Source organism: Anabas testudineus, chromosome 4 (assembly GCF_900324465.2).
Source record: "Anabas testudineus chromosome 4, fAnaTes1.2, whole genome shotgun sequence".
Lineage (NCBI taxonomy): Eukaryota > Metazoa > Chordata > Actinopteri > Anabantiformes > Anabantidae > Anabas > Anabas testudineus.
This window is the reverse complement of record NC_046613.1, coordinates 23,834,180-23,857,069: the sequence shown is the minus strand read 5'-3', so window position 1 is coordinate 23,857,069 and position 22,890 is coordinate 23,834,180. Positions and strand designations below refer to the sequence as shown.

Here is a 22,890-nt window from a genome sequence, read left to right as displayed (position 1 = left end):
ATTTTTTATTATTTCTGAACGGATTCTTCGTTTGTTTGTTTGTTTTTTTTACTGAGCTTCAGTCGGCCCAAAATAAAAAACTCTACTCTACTAAATTTCTAACGTTCTTACATAAAGTCCGAGTTTGAATAATTTAGAGGCTTTCGTTGTTTCTATTTTCCTAAATCATCCAGTTTCCGGTGACAGTGAACGCAGCAGCAGCCGCACACGTTTGGGACAGAACTTTTTATTAAACATTATGAAAACAAGATTCTCAACAACGTTCCACTTTTCACTTGTTGACACGTTAGGACACGTTCATTGAATAAATATAGAAATCATATGTACAGATATACATTAACAGCACTGTGCAGAAGTTCGTTCGGATTTCCTTTAATTTAAAATCGAATTGTTTGGAGGCTGTGATTCAGGAAAAAGGATCAAACCACAACAGTCACATTAAAACAAAGCAAAGAGGTAATTTGTTGTTGGTCTAAATAATAAAGAGACACGTTTCATTTCAAGTTGTGGTCGTTTTCTTTTTGTTCTTTTTGTTCACACAGATTCGGAACGAAACCAATGGACTAAAAAGGCTTTATTTCTTTTTAGAGCGGGTTTTTGTGACATTTCGATTTAAATTGAACACTTACAGCCTCTCCTCCTGCACTTTCCAACAGGTTTCAGGCTGAACACGGACACTTCTGCACAATATTGCACATATATCTAGGCAGCAGAAAACACACGACCCAGGGATTTCCTGTTGACAGAATAATGCATCGAGTTACTCCAAGAACAGCTCTGACCACCACCAGCAAGCATCCTCCTATCAGACACAAGATCTCATTAAGACACCGGGCTGCAGAAGAACCGCAGGCCCCAGAAATGTTTGTCTACAAATATTTAAAGTAAAAAAAAAAAAATCAACTTTGTAATCTTCAGGTTGGTGCATAGAGTTTTAGCAGCGAATGCAATCCATCTAGTCCATCTAATAAATGTGACCTTCACCTCAGGGTTTTAGAGAAGTACCAGATCAAAGGTCCTACGAGGAGAAAACAACACGTTTGTCCAGTTTGATCTCTTCTTAGTGCAGTATAGGCTTGCCTTTGACATTACACATGTTCAGTAGGAGGATACCATAGACGATTTGCATGCTGTAACATACAAACATTTGTATTAAGACATTTCGAATAATCCAAGCAACAAAAGCAGTTTTCTTTAAAAAGAGAGAAGGTAAAATAACACAGGTCACCGCTTTTTTTTTCTCTACACGTTATGTACAGGTGGAAATAAATACAGTCTAAAATCTGGCTCAGTTAATCTCTTTTTGTCTTTTTCCTTTTCTTTTTAAAACAATAGAAAAATTGATTGAAAACAGCATAAAGACGCATTCAGTAGCAGATTGTTTTGCATTTCAGTCCGCAGTCCTTGCACCTCTCCGAGGGGAGGGGGCGGGTGGAGGGGCTGTGGGAAACCATTTTTGTGGCTTTTTGCATACCCAGGCCTTACTGATGGCAGAGGAGAGGAGGAAGAGGAGGAGGAGGAGGAGGAGGAGAGAGCCGTGGGCCATGCTTTCCATACATGTGGAAGGATTGTGGAGATGACTCGAGGTTACCATACATGTCCTGCATGCAGGGTTGCAAATGGGGAAGTGGGAAACTATAGACTTGCAATATTGAAAAAGTCTCTTTCTCTGCAGCACAGTCCGCCTCCTGTACACAAACAGTCTGCTGAGCTTTCTGGGGCCAGAGAAGAGGCGGGTTCGACCTGCGGTCATCCCCTTTTAAAAAACCCCTCCATCCTCCCTTAAGACAAAATCACCTCTCTGAATTAAGACAGTCATGTTCAGTCAGACCTCTGACCAGGTTCAGTCTACAGGGTAAATGATCCCATGTGCCCACGTCACGGCTCGTAGTGGGCTTACAGAAGTTCAGCCAAAACATCTTTAAGACTCACAATGCGCACGCGTTACGTTTGTGCGCATCGAATTTGTTAAGATGTGTTTTTCTGTCCGGGGGGAGACTGTAAACAAAATACAGAAAAAAATAAATTAATGTTACGAGGATGTCTGAGTGGGGGTGCAGTTCACAGTCTATGCTACAAATCAGTGTCTCACATGAAGAACTCGGTGTTGGCCTGTTTCCCGGACGGGTCTCTCGTGTTCGCAGGTCCAGCGCCACTGTAGGTCCGGCTCGCCAGCTTCTCGTACTTCTCCTTGTAAAGATCCCTCTCTTTAACGAGGCGCGCCACGTCCTGCTTCAGCTGCTCCACCTGGTTCTGCAGGGTGCACTTCTCGGTTTCCAGCATGTGCCTCTGCTGGACGCGCTTGAAGCGGCAGGACTGTGCGTAGCCCCGGTTCTTCAGGGTGCGCCTCTTCTGCTTCAGGCGGATCACCTCTTCCTTGCTGAAGCCCCGCAGCTGCCGGTTCAGCTCGCGGACCGTCATGCTGACCAGCTGCTCGTCTGAGAAGCGGTCCTCCAGGCGGGCGTGGTGGCCGTGGTGGTGGTGATGGTGGTGGTGGTGGGCCTGGTGGTGGTGGGCCGCCGAGGCCGTGGACAGGTCCTCCCCGACGTACTGTTGCCCGCGGAAGCCCTCATAGGCCTGATGGTGGTGGTGGTGGTGATGCGCGTTACCGATGAGGGCCTCCACCGCGTCCTCCGGGGTCAGGTTGAGCGCCTCGGGGTTGATGTGGTGCTGGTAGCTGGGGATCCAGTACAAGTCCTCCAGCTGAGGTTTGCCCGCGATGCTGTGATTGTTGTTGCCGCTGCTGCTGTTGTTGCTGCTGCCGCCGCCGTTGACCCCGCTGGAGAGGCTCTGGTTGGGTTGCGCGCCCGGGCTCGGGGCGCAGAAGCTGGGGGAGGAAGGCACGGAGGAGCAGGGCGTGCTGATCGGGGTGGAGGACAGGGAGCCCGACGGCAGGCGGTGGCAGTAGCGGTCGGCCTCCGGCGGCTCCTTCTTCACCTCAAACTTCATCAGGTCAAAGTCATTCACGTATTCTATGGCCAGAGGGCTGTTGGGCAGCTCTGCGCTCATGGCGAGGTCGGTGGCCATGTCAGTCCATGCGACGACTCCTGCCCTCACAGCCAAACCGACGGCGGGGAGCCCTCTCGGATACAGATTGCGAAGAGGACTCAAAGCCTGTGTGGTGTATATATAGACACACGCACACGCCCGGTGCGTGGAGCTGCTGCAGGGCCAGCGGGTGGGTGGAGAAATTTATTAAGGCTGCTAGTCCCTAAGACAACTTCTATATATAGTAGCGTGAATATACGTATGCATGTACATGAACTTGTCCACCTGCCAGCGCGGCTTCGCTCGCTGCTCTTGTTGACAACTTATCCCGGGTCAAATGAAGCTTTAATACCAGGAGCCCCCGAGGCGGCTGAAACTCGAGCCCGCTGAATTTGGAGACACCAACCTGTCTTGTCCTCGCTTTACCTCTGCAGCCCGCTCTGCTGCTTGTGATTTACTGTCCTCGGTTCTGTTAGAAACGTTGTCCCAGCATCATCTTCACAGCTGGTGCTGAACTCCCGGGCAGCGGCCGGAGTCACTGCAGCACGGCCCGGATGGAAAGTTTCTAACACACGCACAGCAGGTGTGTGACAGTCACAGGGGAACGCGCGTAAAGAGGAGCCCACAAGTCCCAGGAGTCCGACACGTGCACAAGTTTTCAAAGTTCATGTGAATTAGATTGGAAGCTGCAGAGTCCGGTCCCCTGCTGCTGGGCTCAGTCCAGATGTGTGATCCAGTCCCACGGTGCTGTCCCCCCCTCTCCAGCGCGCTGTTGACCTTCTGACTGTGTTCTGATTAATCCCGTTTGGTTTTATTTCTAATTGTTTCTCGGAGCTTCGCGGTGAAACCACAGTGTCACTGAGGCGCTGGGAGGCAAAGTGCACTTATAAAGACAGCGTGGCCCCCGGACCCTCCCACACAGAGGTGTGACGGGCCAATGGGAGGAGATCACAGCGCTGGATCTGCATCGTGCTACAGCAGCCCCCCCCCCTCCACTCAGGCAGCGGACCAGACGAGAAGAGCCGAGCGGACACGAAGTGAGCGCAGCCGGAACAGGTGCAGCAGATCCCCCCTCTAGTGACCGAGCAGGTGCTACTGCACGGAGCTCCGCAGCTCGGGGGGTGGGGGGGGGGCACAGCTCCGCTGGTTCTCAGATACAGAAAAAAAATGTTTACTGGGAACTGAGGAACACATCAGACTGGATCAAGAGGGGGTGTCAGTTACATAACGAGGCTGAGCGCGAGGATTCAGATGTTGTTAGATTTCATTTATTATAATAATATTTATTTATTTCATTTATTTAAATTCAGGAGGACCAGTGTTCAGTGAAACATCCTCAACATCATCTAACATCACTTTAAAACGGTGATTAGAAATAATGAGCGCAGTGAAAATAGTTAAAAGAACCTCGAGTCACTGAGGACAGAGGAGGTCAAAGGTGAAAAATAAGAAACGTGTTGATCAGGACTAAGTTCAATGAGACGCTGTGCTGCTGTTTCTGTTAAAGGCAGCGAAATGAACCATGTTCAGGAAGAAAACAGGTGATTAAAGCTGAATCTGATGAAATAAAGAGTCGGAGCCGTGAGGTCTGAGTGGTCACTGCACATGCGCAAATCAAACTTTGGTTAATCTAATATTAAACTTGGCTCCACAAAGAAAAGAGCTCCGTTCTATTGGCTTCCTTAAAAACACTTTACTGTACATAGTCTCTCTGAGGAAGCTTCTGACTCCACAAACCACAAATCGATCAATCATCGATCGATCGAAAAAAAAAAAAAGAATCAATGCGCGTTCCCGCGGCTGAGGGGGGGCCGCGCCGCGGCTGCGCGCGGGTTAAGTATGATTGGAAAGTCCTGGCGCGGGTCTGAACGCTTTCATTCGCAATTAACCGCAAATTGAATCTGGACTCATCCCCGCGGATCGACGGATAATTAAGCGCCGGCGCGCGGCTCCATTCTGGGACATTAGTCTTATTTTGTGGAGGGGGGGGTTTATTGGGGTGAAGCGCATCGGGGCTGGAGGTTGAGCAGGATGTCGATACCGGAGATAAGCTGTCACCACAGCACGACTTAAACCGGGACAACGCAGCACCTGACCCGTTCCGCCTGTTCAGCAGCCGCCGCCCCCCCGGGGGCCCATCTACCCCGCGATAAGTGAGAGATATATGTGGAATAAAGTGGCCATCAGCGGGAAAACAGGTGGTAGTAAGTTTAACTTGGTCAGATGTGAGGAGGAAAACCTTGCGCAGCTGCTGAGCTCTACTTCCCGTCCGAGCGGGCCATGAAATACGCGCCCCCCCCCTCCCGCCTCAAATGTGCTGGCGAGGATGAAAAGAAGAGGATGAAGATGAAGGGACAGAAATCATATGGAGCTTTTTGAAGTTTAGGTGCGCTAAGTCATTAACAGAGGGGGTTTTATCTAATAAGCAGGAACTGGCCCCCGAACGCTCAGCTAAGCAGTCTGCATTGAAACGGCGCCGTTAAGAAGATCTGCTGGGTCCATTCACTGGGGGGGGGGGGGGGAGGGGGGTCCGCGGCCCGGGGCTCGGGACATAAATTTCAGAAGTCAGGGTTTTCATTGTGCCTCTGCACACTGGGACTTCGCTGCAGGTGCAGTTCTACCGATTTGAGCAAAATGGACATCAGCAAGGTGCAGATGGATCCGGCATCAGGACCAAAGAGAGCGGCTCCAGGAGGGGGCTCAGGGTTATCTGAAGCCTGGGGGGTTTTGTTAAATCACTAATGCCGCTGTGGAGGAATCAGCTGTAACTGTGCAGGACTGTGAAGTGAACGGGGGTGGGGGGGGGGGGGGGGGGTCAGCACATGTAGGAGGCCTCGCTTGTATAGAAACCATGTTTGTTCAGTGGACTGAGGGGGGGTCTGAAAGAAGCAATGTGCGTGACGTCACATGATCTGGACTGAAAAGAGCCAAACGTCAAAGTCAGCTTCAAGGGCAGTTCTGGATCAGTACCCCCCCCCACACTGTGCTACCCACTATTCAGATCTGGGAAAGTGAATCTTCACAGAGACTCGAACCAGAACAAGAGTTTTAACAACACGAAGACACTGAAACAAGTTCAGGAACAAGACGCTGAAGAAATGAGACGTGTACAAGTGTCTCAGGTGAACGTGTTTAAAATCATCATCAGCTGCTGGTTGATCTGATCTGCACCATCCTGGACCAGTGAGGCTGTGAAGACTGGACTTACAAAGACTTCCAGCAGCAACAGGAACCAAGTCTGATCCAGTCAGCATGAGTAGAGGACCAGTACCAGCAGCTGGGTGATCAGACAGGTTGTAAACCATCATCCAGATTAATCTCAGCACTTTATGTGGAGGCAAAATGATTCGTTTTAATAACCTGTCGAGTGAAACAGGAAACGGAAGCGTGAGCTGAGGGAAGTTTCCAAAGATCGGATCATATTTACCAAACCTTTTAGTTAGAGTCCTACTCACGTCCTCAGTACGACCACAGTCGGACCTGTAGATCAACTTGTTCCACCCAGATGTGAGGCTCCTGGTTCGGGGACTGAGCCAGTGACTTTGAATGTTCTGTGTTTGCCACCTGCTTTATCATCATCATCATCATCATCATCATCATCATCATCATCATCATTAATTTGTGCAACACGTTCGTTTTTCCCTTCAGCGTCAGTGGGAAAGTTTTCCATCAGAGAATTGGAGGCCTGTGTGTGTGACAGTAAAAGGATTAAAAGGTTTTCTGTGGAGCTCTTTTCTGGTTTGAAGTCGTCAAAACTTTCCACTGAACATTTTAAACAACTTTCGTTCACAGAGCTGAAACATTTGAATGACGTAACATGCGTATGTTTTCTGAGGGCCAAAGTTTTAACGACATATAAGATAAAACAGCAGAGACCTCGGAAAAGGGAATTTTGAAAACGTGAACCACACACTCTCAAACCAGTTCTCATCAAATCTCTCCGACAGACACACACACACACACACACACACACACCTAATGAAGAATCACAGTTGACCTTTCTTTTTGTCTCTTTGAGTCTCCGTGGACAGATGATTTCTCTCCCTGTCTTCTCTCCGTCTCGTGCGCTTTTACTAAAAATTGAAATATTGATCTTAATTAGAGTTTGCCGAGCTCAGCAGCTCACGTTGAGGGTTTTAGACAAGAGGCAGCAGACATCTGTCTAAGGCACTTATGTCTTCAGCGCAGCAGAGGAGCAACGTGGGTGAAGAGGAGGAGGAGGAGGAAGGAAGGAAAAAAAAAAAACGTGTGGAGAGAAGAGTGATGGCTCCCTGTCTCCTGCCTTTTCTGAGAATCTCGTCAAGCTCTCCATCTCCAGTCGCTGCTGTCAATACATCTGAGAGAGAATCAAGTCGGACACACACAGCCTGACAAAATGTGTTCGGCTCTGTTTAACGGGTGGTAGGTGACTGTGTGACACGTTAGCTCATCAGTAATATTGTAAAGTCAGTCCGATCTTGTAATGAAGGTGTAGTCACTGACGTACAAATGGTTCAAACTATCGGAAAACACCTTTTTTTTTTTCCAAGGATGAGATGAGAAGATCAATATCAATCTCACATGATCTGTGCGTTTAGTTCAGAACTGGACATCTCCTTAGCACAACTCAGCATAAAGTCTGGAAACAGATGATGTGGGTCTGTGCTAAAAGAGAAATATACACCTATAAGAAGCTCTACAGCTCCCAATTAAAGCTACAATATGTAATTAAGATATTACATGAAACCCAATCCACCCCTCTCCCTGCTCTGCTACGCTCTTCTACACATGCCTTACAGTAGATCAGGTCCATGGTGGCCACAGACAAACACTCTCTCCGTATCCTCCCTCCTGGGGAGTCATGTTCACTAGTTTTAGTAAAGACTTTATTTCTATACATCATCTTGGGTTTAACATTTTAAAACATGGCATCGGGCCTGATAACAGACGTCTGTCCTTTGTATTTCATACAGGAGTTAACTGAACCAGCTCAAAGCAGCGCTGGATAGCACGTGGTACCAAACTGCTGTTGCTGCCTCTCTACTTCAAATGTAACTTGGTGTGATATATTTTAAAGTAAAACTCATAAGTCATTTCCTCATCTACAATAAGTTTAAATTAACGAGAAGCACACTCACAACTCAGAGTTAACTTGTGAAAGAAAGAGTCCGGGAGACAACCACGTAAAAGTCAAACTTTTATTTTGCTAAATTTACAAAACCAACATCCAAACTGGTGTAAAATAGATTAAAAATAAAACTTTCAGAACCTGAGTTAAGTAATACAGAGATCTGCCAGGACAAACCTGAAGCTCAGAAATCATTAAGTGTCGTTCACCTCTGCTGCTGCTGCTCTCTGTGTCACAGTCGTGGCTTGATCTGCAGCTTTTTCTCTGAGGAAGAAAAACAAAAGCAAATTGAAATGAAAAGAATTGGCTGAAATTAAATGACAAAAGAGACGAAGGGTGTGTTCATTCATGTGAAACTGACTCTGATCTACTGTGTGTTGAATCCCGCCGAAATGCTGAGTGATGACATCTCAACTGATGAGTAAATGAGGAAGAGACCAGGACAATGGGGATGGATGAAGTTGTGTGCACAGGAAGTGTGTGTGTGGTTGCAGTATTGGCAGTGATACATTGCGTCTGAGCTAATTTATGCAAAGTAAAGCGGAGCTTCGTTGGCTGAGTTCCACATTTAATGAGGCTCTGGGCGGAGCAGTGTGGTACGGAGGGACACTATATCATTAGTAATACTTAACAGCACAAACCACCCGGACAGAGGAGGTGGAGATGAGGAATCACTGGATCATGTGTGTGTTTGTGTGTTAAGACAGATACAGAGCTGCTCAGTGACGTTTCTATTACGGGCACGACAGTTTAAACTGGGCCCGTGAACAATTCTCTGAAGTCGACTGTTCACAGATCAGAAGCTGTGATGGAGGAGATGTCCGAATTTACCTAAAGTGAGGTTCAAGGCTCAGCTGCGACTCAACGGGAAGATTTAGACCGAGCTTCTAGATGTGTGCAACACCTCCTTTTACACTTGTAAACTGTACATTAGTAAATTTATACAAACCTACAGAACCTCTCAGGATTCAAACAGACATGTCTACTGCCGTATTATTATTGACTGTGTGTAAGTAGAAGTTCAGGACTCACGATGACGGCAGTCAGATCAAAGGCTCTAAATACAGTCTGGTCCAGAGGAATACGAACGGTAACACAATAGTTGTAATTTGTAGGATTTAAAATTAAACTATTATTTTAAACCCAGACTTTCAGCCTCTTAGGATGTTTTGTCAGTGCAAAAGAAACCTCACTCATAGTTAAGAGAAATTCAAACGGTCATTTTTAATTACTAATGTATTCTATTCTTTAAAACTGTAAATTCAAATTTTCAGAAATGGGAAATATAGCAGATTTCCATTTAGCCATTTGGCAGCCATACAAGTGAGGAAAACACACGATGAAACTGTGGACTGGAGGAACTGGTATCACATCACTGACCCAGCAGTTTGTGGACAAATAGCTTAATATAATAATAATAATAATAATAATAATAATAATAATAATAATAATAATAATAATAATAATAATAATAATAATAATAATAATAATAATGTAATTATTCCAGTGAATAATTTCACTTGAATAAGAGTCCCATAGGAAAGATGTTAAAGTCAAAATGAAAAAACCAGATTACTGTTGTCATGCTAAGACAGGCTGAACACAGGTGTTCGAAGCAGTCACATGTTGCGTGTGTGTGTGTCCTGCAGGCAGGAGCAGGTGGATAGTTGAGCCTGGTGTGTGAGGAGAAAGAGGAGGAGAGGGGTGGGAGGCTGCCCCTCTCCTAATCTTGTATCTGTCAAGTCTGTCAACAGAGAGCTCAGCTGTGCCTCCGTCCAGCCTAAAACCTAAATATTATTACCTCTGTCCTCTGAGCTTTATCACTCCTCCCCTGAGCATCATCACACTCATCTCTGCCGCTCTGCAATGATCATCATTATCTGTCTGCAGCCCTGATGAACGGACAAATGATCTCTTGGCTTTCCTCACAAACAGATCCTGTCACAAACCATCACTGTAACATATGTGACAGTCAACCTTAAGGAAAGCACAGCTAGTCCCCTCAAAGAGGATTGGTTTCCCCTCGGTACTCCTAGCAAAAATTTTATTTGCTAAATTGGGAGAAGTGAAGTCTCACAGGGGAAGAACCCAGACGCTGTGTTTTCTTATTCCGAGACGGGAAAAGACTAAATCTGTGAAATATATATATATTTTTTTTATTGTAGAGATAATTTTTAATTGTTACTGACAGGATTGATCTTAAGACCCCCAGAGTCAGATCTGTATCACTTTAAAAATCCTTTCATCCACTTACCCTCAGTTTGGCTGTTTACATCTGAAAAAGCTGTACAGTTTACAGATGCAGGTCCTAACCAACAACAGTTCTATGTAAACACATATAAAGAACAGTTTTCAAACAGATAATGTCCATTTTCAGACCTGTAAATTAACCACTGAATTCCTTCCTCACTCCTAACATCACACTGATTTTACACTGGAGCTGTTTTGTGAACATTCCCGACACTCAGAGATGCTTCAGGTTTGTATGTATATTGTTACCTTTAACCTGGGAGGTTTCGACTGGCAGTGTGTCGGGTGCGTCAGCTTCTTCTGGAGAGCTGGAGAGAGAGATGAAAGAAGGCAGTTCCAGGGCACCCACAATGGGCGTCCCGGCAGCTGCCGGAGAGTCCTGAGGCATGATGATAGACAGACAGGGCCTGGAGGTTGGAAAAATATGAGAGTTAAAATTAATCAAGTTAAAGAAGATGATGACTTTCACCATCACAGATTAAACTGTGTGCTCTGCTAACGGTTATCAAACCTGTTAGAAGGTTCCTTGGTTCGGGCTTTCTTGGATGGGGTGGTAGAGGAATTGACAGCGTTTCGTTTGCCTTGCAGACGATGCTGCAGCTTACAGCGGGCACCCCGTGGGCAGGAGCCGGTCTTAGAGAAGTCGGGACACACCAGAGTGTGTTTCTTCTTACACTGATACAGATCATTACAAACACAGACCATCAGGCTTGAGGTTTTACAACTGCTCATACATTAACAAATCAAAGCGAATATGGATCGATTTGATTTTGGCCTTTGTAAGCTGTGAAATAGAGTAACTTATTGATTTGGCAGATATTTTTATTTAAAGTGACTTATAAGTGAGATTTAAAGCAGAACTGTAACTGTACTCAACTGTATTTAAACACAAGAGATGGATAAATTTAACATCAACTCGGCCACAATCATTTTTACAAAGGCAGCCATAAAGTCATCTTTATTATTCTGAGAGGAGACTTTTACTAAGTTTCAGCTCAACAGGCATAGCGACAGTTAAAAGCTCAGTTTGACATATTCAAAGCGAGAGGAGTATTGTGCAAGTAGGTTAACTGAACATCTCTGATGAAGTAAATATAACATGAACTTTATATAGGCGTGGCTGCATTTATAAACTTCAAGATGCACGAAGAGAACTGAACCTGATCCAGTAAGTAAAAAGGGAAAAAGACCATCTGGTCTGATGAGCTGAATCATTCAATCATTGGTAATGACCAAACTGTGACCATGGCACAGAATGAAACAACTGTCGAGCAGTGAGTTGGATTTAAACGCCTGCTTAGATTGATGATCTTGTTAGTTCCCCATGTGATGAAAATTTGACGATTTTATTTAGACAATCTTATTAATAGTGAAGAACTTTGGTGTGTTTTCAAGAAAAGGGCTTCAGAGAAAAACATTTCCTCAAGGTAATGTATCAAAAAAAAAAAAAAAAAAAAAAAAAAAAAAAGTTCAAACAGATGCTTTTTGCAGACGCGTGGGTTTATACTGGACTCTTCCTAATTCAAAACTTCCACTAGCAACGTTTTACAGGAGAGCGCAAAGCAAAAAAGGCTGTTTCATCATTTTCTAAGACGATAATGTTTCCATGAAATTAACAATAGTTCGTGAACAGTTGGATGGAGTTTGACAACTTTTACACCCTCACTAAACATAACTGGACCTCTGCTCCACCCAACCCTTCAGGTAGTACCTTTATACAATTACAATCAGTAAAAGGTCCAATTTACGAATACCAGTGGAATAATTTGTCTTCTCTGATTGGTTGAATGCAAAGCATCAATGAAATCTCCAGAAAGGAACATTGCGGCACTGCTGCCAGGCTGTTCAATTAGTCTGGGTCACAGAAGCCATGACTGCACCTCTCCACGTTTTAAAGCATATCTACTAGATCTACTATAAAGTAAAAGTTAAAATTACAGATCAGGGGTATTGTTAAAAGTTGCTCTGTCTTCAGGAGTGGTCCAATGATCTCACAGAACACAGATCAGAACTTTTTAGACAGACTTGGTGAAGAGTCCCAACGGCAGTCTGTTATTCTGTCCACTCTTAAATGTGGTAATCTCTTAGACTACTTAGACTCTACTTTTAAGAGACGCTCTTTCTTCAGTCTTTCCTTTAAAGTGCAAAATGAACAAGTAGGTCACAGTTAGTGTCATTCTGGGGAGCACTGTGCATGAGAGAGCAAGCTCTCACATGCATGTTTGCAACTGAGTGTGTATGACAGTGTAATACGGGTGTAAATTGGTAGCTTCATTCTCCGCGAGATCTGATCCCTCCCACCTGTCAGAGAAGCTAATTATATTCACTCTGGGGTGCAGGCTGCAAGAAGTGTGTGTCTGTGTGTGCGCAGAGGGGTGCACAGTGCAGGACTGGGAAGCAGGTTGGTCTAGAAATAGAGTGTGTGTGTGTGTGTGTGTGTGCGCGCGTGCGTTTGGAAGAAGGGAGATCTTGAGATGGATTTTCCAGGAAGGCTGTGGACTCTTGGTCAACCCTCTGTGGAGTCAAGCGTCCCTGACTTTCTGCCACCAGATCCCCTGTCACTGCCCTCACGCCCATGTTCCTGCACTCCAGGGTGCCAGGGCAGCCCAAGATCAGCTTGCTGTCAAATGTTTCTCTGGATCATCTTATAGGGCTGTGGTTTTGATACAACATTTCGCTCAACAAATGAGGTCTGCCCTTGGTGTTGATGATGCCCAGGGGTTTATATTTGGTACATGACATCACAACTGACCCCAGCAGGTCTGTTATATCATGAACTGTGTTCCATGATTTTATAGTTGCAACTCATGATCATTAATGACGGCTCTTATTTGATTTCTTTCTTGTTGTTAAATATAAGTGATTAATTATTTAATGTACTAAATGACATCTTCATTTAACTTGTTTTTGTCCTGAAGACCTGTGAGTTAACCATCTATATTTTAGTCTGACACCTTTGTTGCATGTTGTTCATTTTTTTGATTTCCTGACATGCACAGAGATGTGTGTTCCACTATTCACAGTTGAATGATAAAGAACCATGATGTTCATTTGTCAGAGTGCTACCACTAAACTGGCCAAACTAACAACTATCAATGCAATCATATAATGCTTTATTTATTAACTGCAGTATCACACACATTGCATAAGTGGGCTTTAGAATCTGTAAAGACGTTCTCTCCTAACCTAACCCTTAAAATGTGCCATTACTGATGAGGGGGACAGAATGTTTGTCTGGAGATGAGTATATGATAGGACAAAAAAGGATGAGGCTGAAGCACTTCAACCAGTGGGAGAAATTGAAAGTGTCAGAACTTGACTGTAAAGGTTCAGTCCACTCCCCACAGCTCCATACATCCTCATTTTCATAAAAAGAGAAAGAGGGCGAGAGATGGGAAATGGGAGGAAAAAGCTAAAGTGGACAGAACATCTTTATCCCACACCAAGTTAACAATTTTCCACTTGATTTAAGGAATGCTGGGATGTCTCTGGGGCCTATTAGAGAGCTCTCTGCTGGGCCAAAACCAGGAGGAGTCAGCACATTTACCAAGAGACTAAGAGAAGAAGCAAAAGAGGCAAGAAAGAAAAGGAGAAGGAGGGAGGGCAGGGAATAGAGAAGACGGTAAAATAAAAATCGCACATGAAATGCATTTACATCTTGGGCATTAAGCCGACACTTGTGAGTGGGAGAGAACAATTAATGATCGCAGGTTGCGGGATGATGAACACAGAGTTTAGAATATTAACAAAATTAAAGCTCCCACTAGATCTCAGCTCATGTTCAGATCTACATTAGTACTGTCAGGACAAGCAGCTTCTTCATACACTCATGTATGAATAGTGAGAAAATGAGACACAAGCTCCCTAAAGCCCTGAAATTCACTACAATATCACCGATAATTCTTGTTGTAAGAGGACCTGTGATTTGCCTTTGTGTGGGGGCTTTAAGCTAAGAAAGTCTGGAGTGGTGTTAGAGTCTATTATCTGCTGCTCTGACGCACTGCGTTCAGGGACGGTACAGTGCAGGAATCAGTAAAGAAGAAACATGGATTTAGAGAATCACCACATGAGCACCAGGCAGAAAGCTTTGTTTTCCGACAGAAAGCAAAACCCCTTCATCACTGTAGAGAATATTTTAGTGAATGTAACTTGATACATAAAACATGAAGTACAACTTAAAGTTAGACTTAAAGTCTTTTTGTATCAGCCATTCAAAGATAGATCCTAGAAACAAACAGGTCTCCACAACTTTCTGAGTCACCACTGAATCGCTTTGTAGTCATCAGTATTTATTTTATTTATTTTTTTATTCCAGATTTACATTCTTCTAATTTGCTTTGCTGGCCTGTCACATGTTGCTTAGAATCATCTATATTAATTGCACTTGTGTCAAGCTACATTAAGTTGGTCTTTACTCATGGAGTCATTTCTCAAACAGCACTTTGAGGTTCATATTTAAATAGTTTGCCCTGTACCCGGTGTTTGATGTCACTGCGACATCTGCACATTACCCGGTGGGCAGGACGTGTTTATCGAGGAGAAGAAATGGGATAAAACTGCTGCTTCTGATGCATGTTAAGATGCTGCTAGTGTAAGCAGCTATTTAGTGTCAAAGGGATGTTGAATTAAAAAAAAGAAAAGTGAAGTATTTTAGAGAAGAGGAAGAACATTTGATCATTTCCAATATGAACGTAAATATTGAAAAACACTTATAATATTTGTCTGAATTAAACACATAACAAAGACTAAAGTCTGACATCATGATCAATTAGCCAGACATTCAGTGGTTGCCTGAATTAATGCGTCTGGAACCTGGGAGAAGACAGACCGGATGCAGAGGCCACATTTGGGATGATACAAAAAAAAAAAAAAAAAAAGACATAATTAAAAACTGTGAAAATTGATGCACTGGAGTAATGAAATCAAGTACAATTAGGAAAGCACAGACAGATCCTGTGAGGTGGAGGGTGAGAGTGAGACAAAGCCAAGATGAGGCAGGATGGTGGCAAGTCTATGAGGAGGAGGAGGATGGAGGCGCGGAGCAGACTTAACCCCTGAGCTGCTGGTGTGTCTGCCTGCCCGGCCCGTAGTGCCATCCTCAGCAGTTTTCCCATCTATAATTACTGCCTGCTATCCATCATAGAGCCGCCAGAGCCTCACAGTAAAGCGCTCTATAAACACACATGCACTCAGGCGCAAACACACTCACACACACGGGGGAAAATCACAGACCTAAGCACTTCAGCTAATAGAATAAATATTAATATCCCTTTTGTTTTCTATATCCTCATTTCCCCATGCAGTATTTAAATGAGGTCTGACAGTGTGAAAAAGCATCTGTTTCACAGTCGACGCTCAAAAACAAGCAAAGAGAGGAGGAGGGGAGAGAGGGGGAGACAAAGGGAGGTAAAACACAGGAGGGGAGAGGATGGGAGTAGCTAAGGGGCATGTTAGAGGCAGATGTGGGGACAGAGTGTGTGTGTGTGTGTGTGTGTGTGTGTGTGTGTGTGTGCGGGGGGGTGTCTTGAGTCATGTGGAGGTGGCTCTCTGTTACCCATCAGACCCTCAATGTGTCACTCAGAAACTTCAGTTATGCCATTATGGACAACCACCCCCTGCAGCTGTTCCTGCCCGTGTGTCACTGTGTACATGTGTGCGGGAGGGGGTGAGGATTGGTTACCAAAGTACTTGTTTACCTAAGTCTCAGTTTAACTTCAGTGGAACTGTATAGATGTTTTACGACATACATTCAAATGTATTATTATGTCACACAACATAGACAAAGAAATGTACAGAGTGTAGTGATTTTCAAAGCAATTCAATGGTGTATGATCACAAGCGTCCATGCATAGTGTCTTCGATCATCCCTGTTCAGACCTACACAGTCCTGTAGACTGAGCCTACTGTATGTTGGAGGTTTACCTGAATGTCAGCTGACCCGGGTGCTCACTGATTCAATTGATATGACTTTTAAATATAATTTAACTGACTGAGGAAGACAGAACCAAAGTACAAGACAATAACAGGGAGGTAACAAGACTGCAGGCAGGTGGAGACAAATGAAAGTGAAACCCAGGCAATTCAGGCTGAGTCATTATTTGTATGTCTGTGGTTTAGGAATGAAATGTCACAATCCTAAACCACATTTGTCTCAACATTTGTAAACTTGTCATCATCTTTCATCACACTACTACAATGCCCTACAAGCAGGACTTCAACCTGAAGGGCATGTAACTGTTCATATCTCACACTGGTTCCTGGTGGCAAACATAAACTGTTTGCTTTAAATCTCACTGGCAAGTTGCTTTGGATAAAATCCATCTGCCAAATGACTACATTTAAAAATATAAAATGCTATTTACTCATATTAATTATCAAAATTGCCCAAATCCTAGTTTAAAACCAATGGGATAGATAAAAAAAAAAAGCTTATATAGTCAAAGAATCTAAAGCCCTAAAGCTCAAACTCATAAAATCCAAAGGTGTGTTTGTGCATTTGTACCTTTTCTCCCTCAGGACAGTACCCTTTGACAAAGTCCTCACACACTTCGGCTTTGCGGGACACGTAAACATGGCTGTAGGGACAGTCGCTGTTGTTACAGATTCCCTTCAGGAAATAGGAACAGACCGGCATCTGGAGAGCGTCAGAGAAATACACATGAACAGCCTGAGACTGGGAGATGGTTTAAAGCGCTTAAAGACAGGGTGAAAAGAATAAACATTTATTCCAAACGCAGCCTAACAATGAGTCCTACATGGGTGATGTGAATAATATCTCAGTTATGTAAAATTCAGGAGAAGACTTTAGTTTATTATTCTCTTATTCTCTTGATTATAATCTTAGCATCATTCCTGAAACCAAATCATAAAGTTCTATAAAGTAAAGGACTTCTTAAAAAAGAAGAAACGATCTCACAAATTACAGCCTCTAAATATTGGACAACAATCGGTTTGTGTCATGAAGAAGTTAAAACAACTTTGTGCTGCACAGATCACCTCGTGAGTTGTAGATTTGTGTTATAAAATAAATAAATGAACACAGTGAGTGATAAGAGCATGCCATTACATAAGATTGCACACATTTGTTAACAGGCATGTGGTTTTTAGACCACACCGCCATCATGTACAGTTCAGACGTGTCTCGTGTGCCAAGCGATCTGTCACACTGAGCAGCTAAATGACCTTAATTGCAGCTGACAGCAGTAGAGAGTGAGAGTGAATGTGTGTCTTGACAAAATGTGCAAGGGTGTGCGCGCATGTGTGCAGAAAGATCTACAGTTTGGTGTGGGGGGGCTAGCCTGCTGGAGGCCAGTCTAAATATACCTCTGAGGGGGTTCAGTGGAGAAAGATGGGGGGGTCGGTGGGGAGTGTAAGGGGGACTCCATCTCGTTGGGATCAGTTTTACCTAATTAACTGCTACAGAAATATTTATCCAGGCTGTAGCTCGTCCAGCTCTCATGATGTGTTTATGTGCTTTGGATGTGCGCGCTGACTGGGTCAGTGGTGGAGGTGGGAGAGGAAGGAGTGGGGGTAATGCCATGGGAGTAGCCTTGGGAGTGTCTGGTTTCAAAGTATTTGTGGTAGGACAGGAGGGTGGGGCGCAAGACACAGGAGTGAGGCTCAACTATATAGACTGGTGCCCAGATCAGGTTCAGGGGGCTGCTGGGTCCTGTACCCCCCAGCTATCAATCCCCTTCTTTCTAATGCCCCTGTACAGTCCTGTTTAAGGGGTCATGAAATGCGAGTAGATGTATTCTATGTAGGTTTGGGGGTGCTGTTGGAGAGGTGGCATTACAAAACAGACAGCTGGTCTCTCAGCACTTACAGGCAGCAGTGTGACAACCAACACAGGTGCAGAGAGTTTTGAATGTGTGTGTGTGGAGGGTGAGGCAAGGCACCTGTTACAGGGTTGTTTGTCTTGAGTTTAAAAAGAAAAAGCTTTCCCTTTTTCTCTTGGACAGACAAGAGCACTGACCAAAACAATCATTTTGCCTTTCTAAAAAAACAAAGAACAATCACAGACATTATGAATACCCTAGTGTGAACAGACTTTGGTTTGCTGGAGATGAGTTTGTGCTGTGTAGTAACTCAATAGTATGAAATTTTATGTGCAAAAATATTGTCACAAAATAATTTTTTTTAAACAGTTGATATCCTGCTGATTTCCATATTTCAATAGGAAAGCTGTTGAGATGATTTGTGAAGGTTTTTGCTTTGCATGTTTTGTTTGTTGACTAATCTTTACTTGTCCTCAACCCCTTGCCCATCAGGTCAAGTCTACCTCACTCCTCCCTGTGCCATAGAAACAGGAGTTGTGCCAACAACCCAAATACGATCCATTATGTGCGAGCCAATGAAGCGCTATGTTGTTCAACCTCTAGTCCATGTGTTGATGTGCACGCCTGTTACCTTCTCTTTAGCCACTTTATGGGAGAATGGGCAGGTTCCATCTGCCTGTTTGCACGTCCCTCGCAGAAATCTACATGTAAACACCAGAAACAAGTCTGAGAACACAGATACTAATAAGCAAGTGAAATGAGAAGTACTTAGTCACAACAGCAGCTGTAACAGTGTTACCTGGTGCAGACAGCCACCTTGTCCGGGTCGTGTATGTAGGGACAGCTGTTGCCTCGGTTACACTTCCCAAAGCGGTTGTAGTACATGCAGTACTGCTTCTGCTGCTTCTTCTGGCGAGCGTGTCTGATGATGGCAAGACTCCGCTGGACTGCACGGCTTGTTCCAGAAAAGAGACAAACCACAGGTATCGATGAATCAATCATAGGCAGCTTGTAGTAACTAAAGAGGACAAACCAGGATTGGGCAGGAGTTTCACCCCTCTTTCACCCCTGTGGCAGGTTTTGGGTGGATATTCTCCATATGCCAATTTAAATTTTAAAACATTACTTTATAGCTATAGTGAAGGAGGGACAGTGTGAGAGGCAAGAAATTCAACAGTCGTGGGTGGATTTGACTTCACCTATATTTCAGATTGTATGTATGTAACAGAGATAAAATAATATGCTTAATTAAAAAATTGAACATGCATGCAGAAAGAGTCACAGTCAAGTGCCTCTAATGAGAGGAGGTCACTCTGTGAATAGCCTACCTGGCTAAGTGGCGACTAGTGGAATGTCGGTTCCAAGCAGAAACCATGGATGAGACCTGGGGACTGGAGGACCTTCCTAAATATGGAGAAATAAGACAAATACCAAACTCAAATTCCATTGTAAAGAGTCTGCATTTAGTTTTCTGTTTAGATCCCTAAAATAAATAAAGATGCAATGATGAGGAGAAATGAGCTCATGATTCACTAATTCTCCACTGGGTTTATTGTGGAGGCAGAAAAAAGTATCATCTACAAAATATTGAAATGATTCCTTAATAGAGTTGGAGGCCTGCTACATCACCTAAATTACATATTTAGTTGTTTAAAATACTGCCTACACAAAAAGGTCAAAAAGAAACATATTGGTATGGTTCTTGTGACATTATTATTTACACATAACAGAAATAACAAGGATAGAGTTCCTTCACATATATTACTTGGTTTTACTTCTTTTGACAGTTCACAGGAGCTCATGTCTGATTTAAGAGATTTCAAGATAAAAAAAGAATTTCTTCTTGTACTGATTTACATGTATGTGTACGAACTAACAACTCATTCAATGAAAAGAAGTAGTGCAAGAACACACCACAAGTGTTTGTGTACAGAGGAGAATGTGCAAAATGAAGTATATGAAATATAATCATGCTTTTACAGCTTAACCAACAGTCGATTGGTAGTGTTTTTTCACTTTACTATGTGTTAACGTGTCTTCAGCTCCAACATGATGCAATGTCCAGGAGAATTTGTGCACCTAACATCATAAACTGCTCCTAACTCACGTATGCTGTGAAATGTTAGCAATCAGTTGTGCATGGTGATAAAAACATGGATACAGGATAGTGGAGGTTGTTTTTTGTCTTTATTGCGATTGTTTTATTTATCTGTTTTAGCATTTTTAAATGTATCTTATATAACATTTAAATAACTAATAAGGGAGGAGTTAGAGAAAAAAAAAAGGATAACATTCAACCAACTACTGACATCAGATATGACAGAAGTGAAGCTGTCTGTCTGTGTGTTTGTGCAGCCAGATGCAATAACAACCTGATATGTCACTGGCTATTTATACTGTGGTGGTTTGACGCAGAGGTGTCAAAGCTAAATGTGACGTTAAGCTCTATCTGAGAACATTAAAAACACTATGTACCCGATATACTCCACAAACACTGGAGGAAAAAGTTTGTTTTCATGTTGCTGGAAGCCAATAGAGTAGAGAAGAGGATAAAGATGTTGGTTGGGTGGGGTTACAGAGAATAGCTGATCTCTAATTTTGGAACTTTTTCCTGGCTGTTATGTCTCTTATTAAATGTGCTCTCTGGTGTGAGACAAGCAGAGCAAAATTACAGGCCAGTGGCTCCAGACCAAGAACAAACATGAAGATGTGAAATCACATCTCCCGCTGAGAGGACACCTGAGGCATGCTTGTAGAAGATGCAGGAATGTGCGTGTTGGGATGCCGGTCACGAGTTAACAGAATGGAGCTCTTCAATTTCACCTTCAGGTGTAGCTGGTGCAGAATGTGTATAAGAGAGGTACAGGAGAGTGAAGGAGGTAGAGGCAGATCCAGGCTTTAATCTGCACCGTCTAGTTCTCCAGGCCCTCCCCCTCACTGCTCTGACAGATGACAACTTTATTATTTCAGATGGCAAATCCAGCCAGCTCCTGTAAGTCTATTAGAGAGCATGTGGACAGAGTTGCAGCCACAAACATGAATAAACACTCTTGTATCACACAGTCTTACTGCCCTGAATAGTACCCGATATTGAACAGCAGTACACTTTTAGTACCAACCGGAGAGTTTTACACTAATAAAGTATCAAAACTATACTTGTGCTGGTTAATTATTCTTTAATCAGATAGTATAAATAAAGTTAACAATTATAGACTGCGCAGGTTTCTGACAGTATTAAGCCAGGCATCATAATGACAATAATGTCAAGAACACAACCCAATGACTTTTCACCCCTGTAATTAGATTTGATTTGTGCGTTCATCAATTCCACACACACACATAGATATGTTACTAGACTGAACGTTATCTATCCCAACTTTATACGTACTATGCTGTATACTTATGTGCTTTGTAGGATAAAAAGGGAAAAAGACACAGAAAGAAGATTTTAGGGGTTAAAACATAAATAAAACCGCATGTTTAGTATTAATTTTCTTTGTTATTTTGCATCTGATTAAAGACTCTATAGAGTTTAACAATGTATAAAAATGACGGTGATTCAAAGTTCTGATACTAGTTAGATAAACTAGATATAATAGTCATAGATCAGTGAAATCGGGTTGAATATGGCTGAAATAAGGCACCATCCCAATTATGGCAGGTCCCACTTCTCAGCGTGCTGAAAATGCGTTTTTATCCAAAAAAGTGAGATCACATCGTTAAAAGCATGGGACTTATTATACAGAGACGGAATAAAATGGTGCTCTGCACACTTTGTAGTACTGAAATGAACTAATATTACTACAGCATCAAAAGTGCTATGTATGATCATCTCACAATAAAACATCCCGGGGTTCGCTGACTTCAAAGAGATGAAACAGCAGCATGAGTATTTATTACAGTGAGTTTTGACTGATGTTCATTGGTATCATGTTCCTATCAGTTGTATTTCAGTCAGAAACTCATTATATGCATTTAGCTCTTTAAAACTAAGAGCTAAATGCGTGTTGGTGTAAGGAACCTTTTGCAGATAAATAATGTGAGAGCATTTTTGATTATAATCTGCACTAGCTACTGTATGTTAGCATTAACAATAGCAGCCTCTCATCACTGTGTTTCTGGTGCATTTACATTTAGTCATTTGGCAGATAGTTTTATCCAAAGCAAAGGCAGGGTAAGCATAAGAGGTCTTGCCCAAGGACCCCTAGGCCACAGCTAGGATTCGAACCCTAGTCACCCGGGAGGGCAGCGATGTTACCACTACACTATCCATGGACAATACAGAATGTACATCCTCAGTCCAGAAAGGCTGCTCCTTAAATATGCTATGGTTATTATTTATTTATAATTTAATCTAAGTATTAATCGATTAATAAAATAAAAAAAAATAAAAAAACTGTTTAACTCTAAACATTCACAGCCAACTGTGGCATTCCACAACATCTGTGCACTTTACCACCACAGTTATTGTCGACAGGTGAAGTGATGGTCAGTTTACCTGTTCGGTTGATAGACATGTTGGATGCCACAGTGCGAGACAGCTTATTGGCTGACACCTGGTAAAGGGAACCACGAATCCAGCACATGCTGCTTCCTTTCCAGTGATGGACGGATGATGGATGTCTGTCATGCGGAGCTCGACGACGGTTCTGGAGGAAACTCCTGTGAGGGACAAAAAAGGTGGTGAAGGACATAATAAGAGATGTGATGATAGCAGATAAGCACTGCAAGAATCCAGTGTGTTACAACTTGGAATGATGAGAATTG

The 22,890-nt window shown here is 43.4% G+C and overlaps 2 protein-coding genes across 3 annotated transcripts in view; both read right to left on the bottom strand.

The window, feature by feature from the left end:
- Positions 1 to 218: 218 nt before the first annotated feature.
- mafaa (v-maf avian musculoaponeurotic fibrosarcoma oncogene homolog Aa) lies at positions 219 to 3,830 on the bottom strand. Its single transcript, XM_026346475.1, has 2 exons — positions 2,093 to 3,830; positions 219 to 1,998 (listed from the first exon to the last, which is right to left on the bottom strand). The coding sequence occupies exons 1-2, from the start codon at positions 3,025 to 3,027 to the stop codon at positions 1,929 to 1,931; spliced, it is 1,005 nt and encodes a 334-aa protein (XP_026202260.1). The 5' UTR covers positions 3,028 to 3,830; the 3' UTR covers positions 219 to 1,928.
- Positions 3,831 to 8,151: 4,321 nt separating this feature from the next.
- The window catches only part of zc3h3 (zinc finger CCCH-type containing 3), a 49,649-nt gene continuing 34,910 nt past the window's right edge, over positions 8,152 to 22,890 (bottom strand). Inside the window, exons 5-13 of one of the 2 annotated variants that reach the window (XM_026345821.2) lie at positions 22,622 to 22,785; positions 19,452 to 19,527; positions 18,923 to 19,078; positions 18,755 to 18,824; positions 16,848 to 16,979; positions 10,857 to 11,020; positions 10,595 to 10,752; positions 9,897 to 9,987; positions 8,152 to 8,359 (exon numbers count right to left, since the gene is read on the bottom strand). In XM_026345821.2, the coding sequence (XP_026201606.1) occupies positions 8,290 to 8,359; positions 9,897 to 9,987; positions 10,595 to 10,752; positions 10,857 to 11,020; positions 16,848 to 16,979; positions 18,755 to 18,824; positions 18,923 to 19,078; positions 19,452 to 19,527; positions 22,622 to 22,785 (1,081 nt within the window). In that variant the 3' untranslated portion in view covers positions 8,152 to 8,289. The remainder of the gene's footprint in view (positions 8,360 to 9,896; positions 9,988 to 10,594; positions 10,753 to 10,856; positions 11,021 to 16,847; positions 16,980 to 18,754; positions 18,825 to 18,922; positions 19,079 to 19,451; positions 19,528 to 22,621; positions 22,786 to 22,890) is intronic. The other variant, XM_026345822.2, reaches the window with a different exon arrangement.

Bases quoted from the DNA above. Each gene is read 5' to 3' on its own strand.
- mafaa (XM_026346475.1), bottom strand. From the start codon at position 3,027: ATGGCCACCGACCTCGCCATGAGCGCAGAGCTGCCCAACAGCCCTCTG. The intron at 1,999-2,092 runs GTGAGACACTGA...TTTTGTTTACAG, and splicing joins GCCAACACCGAGTTCTTCAT to TCTCCCCCCGGACAGAAAAA.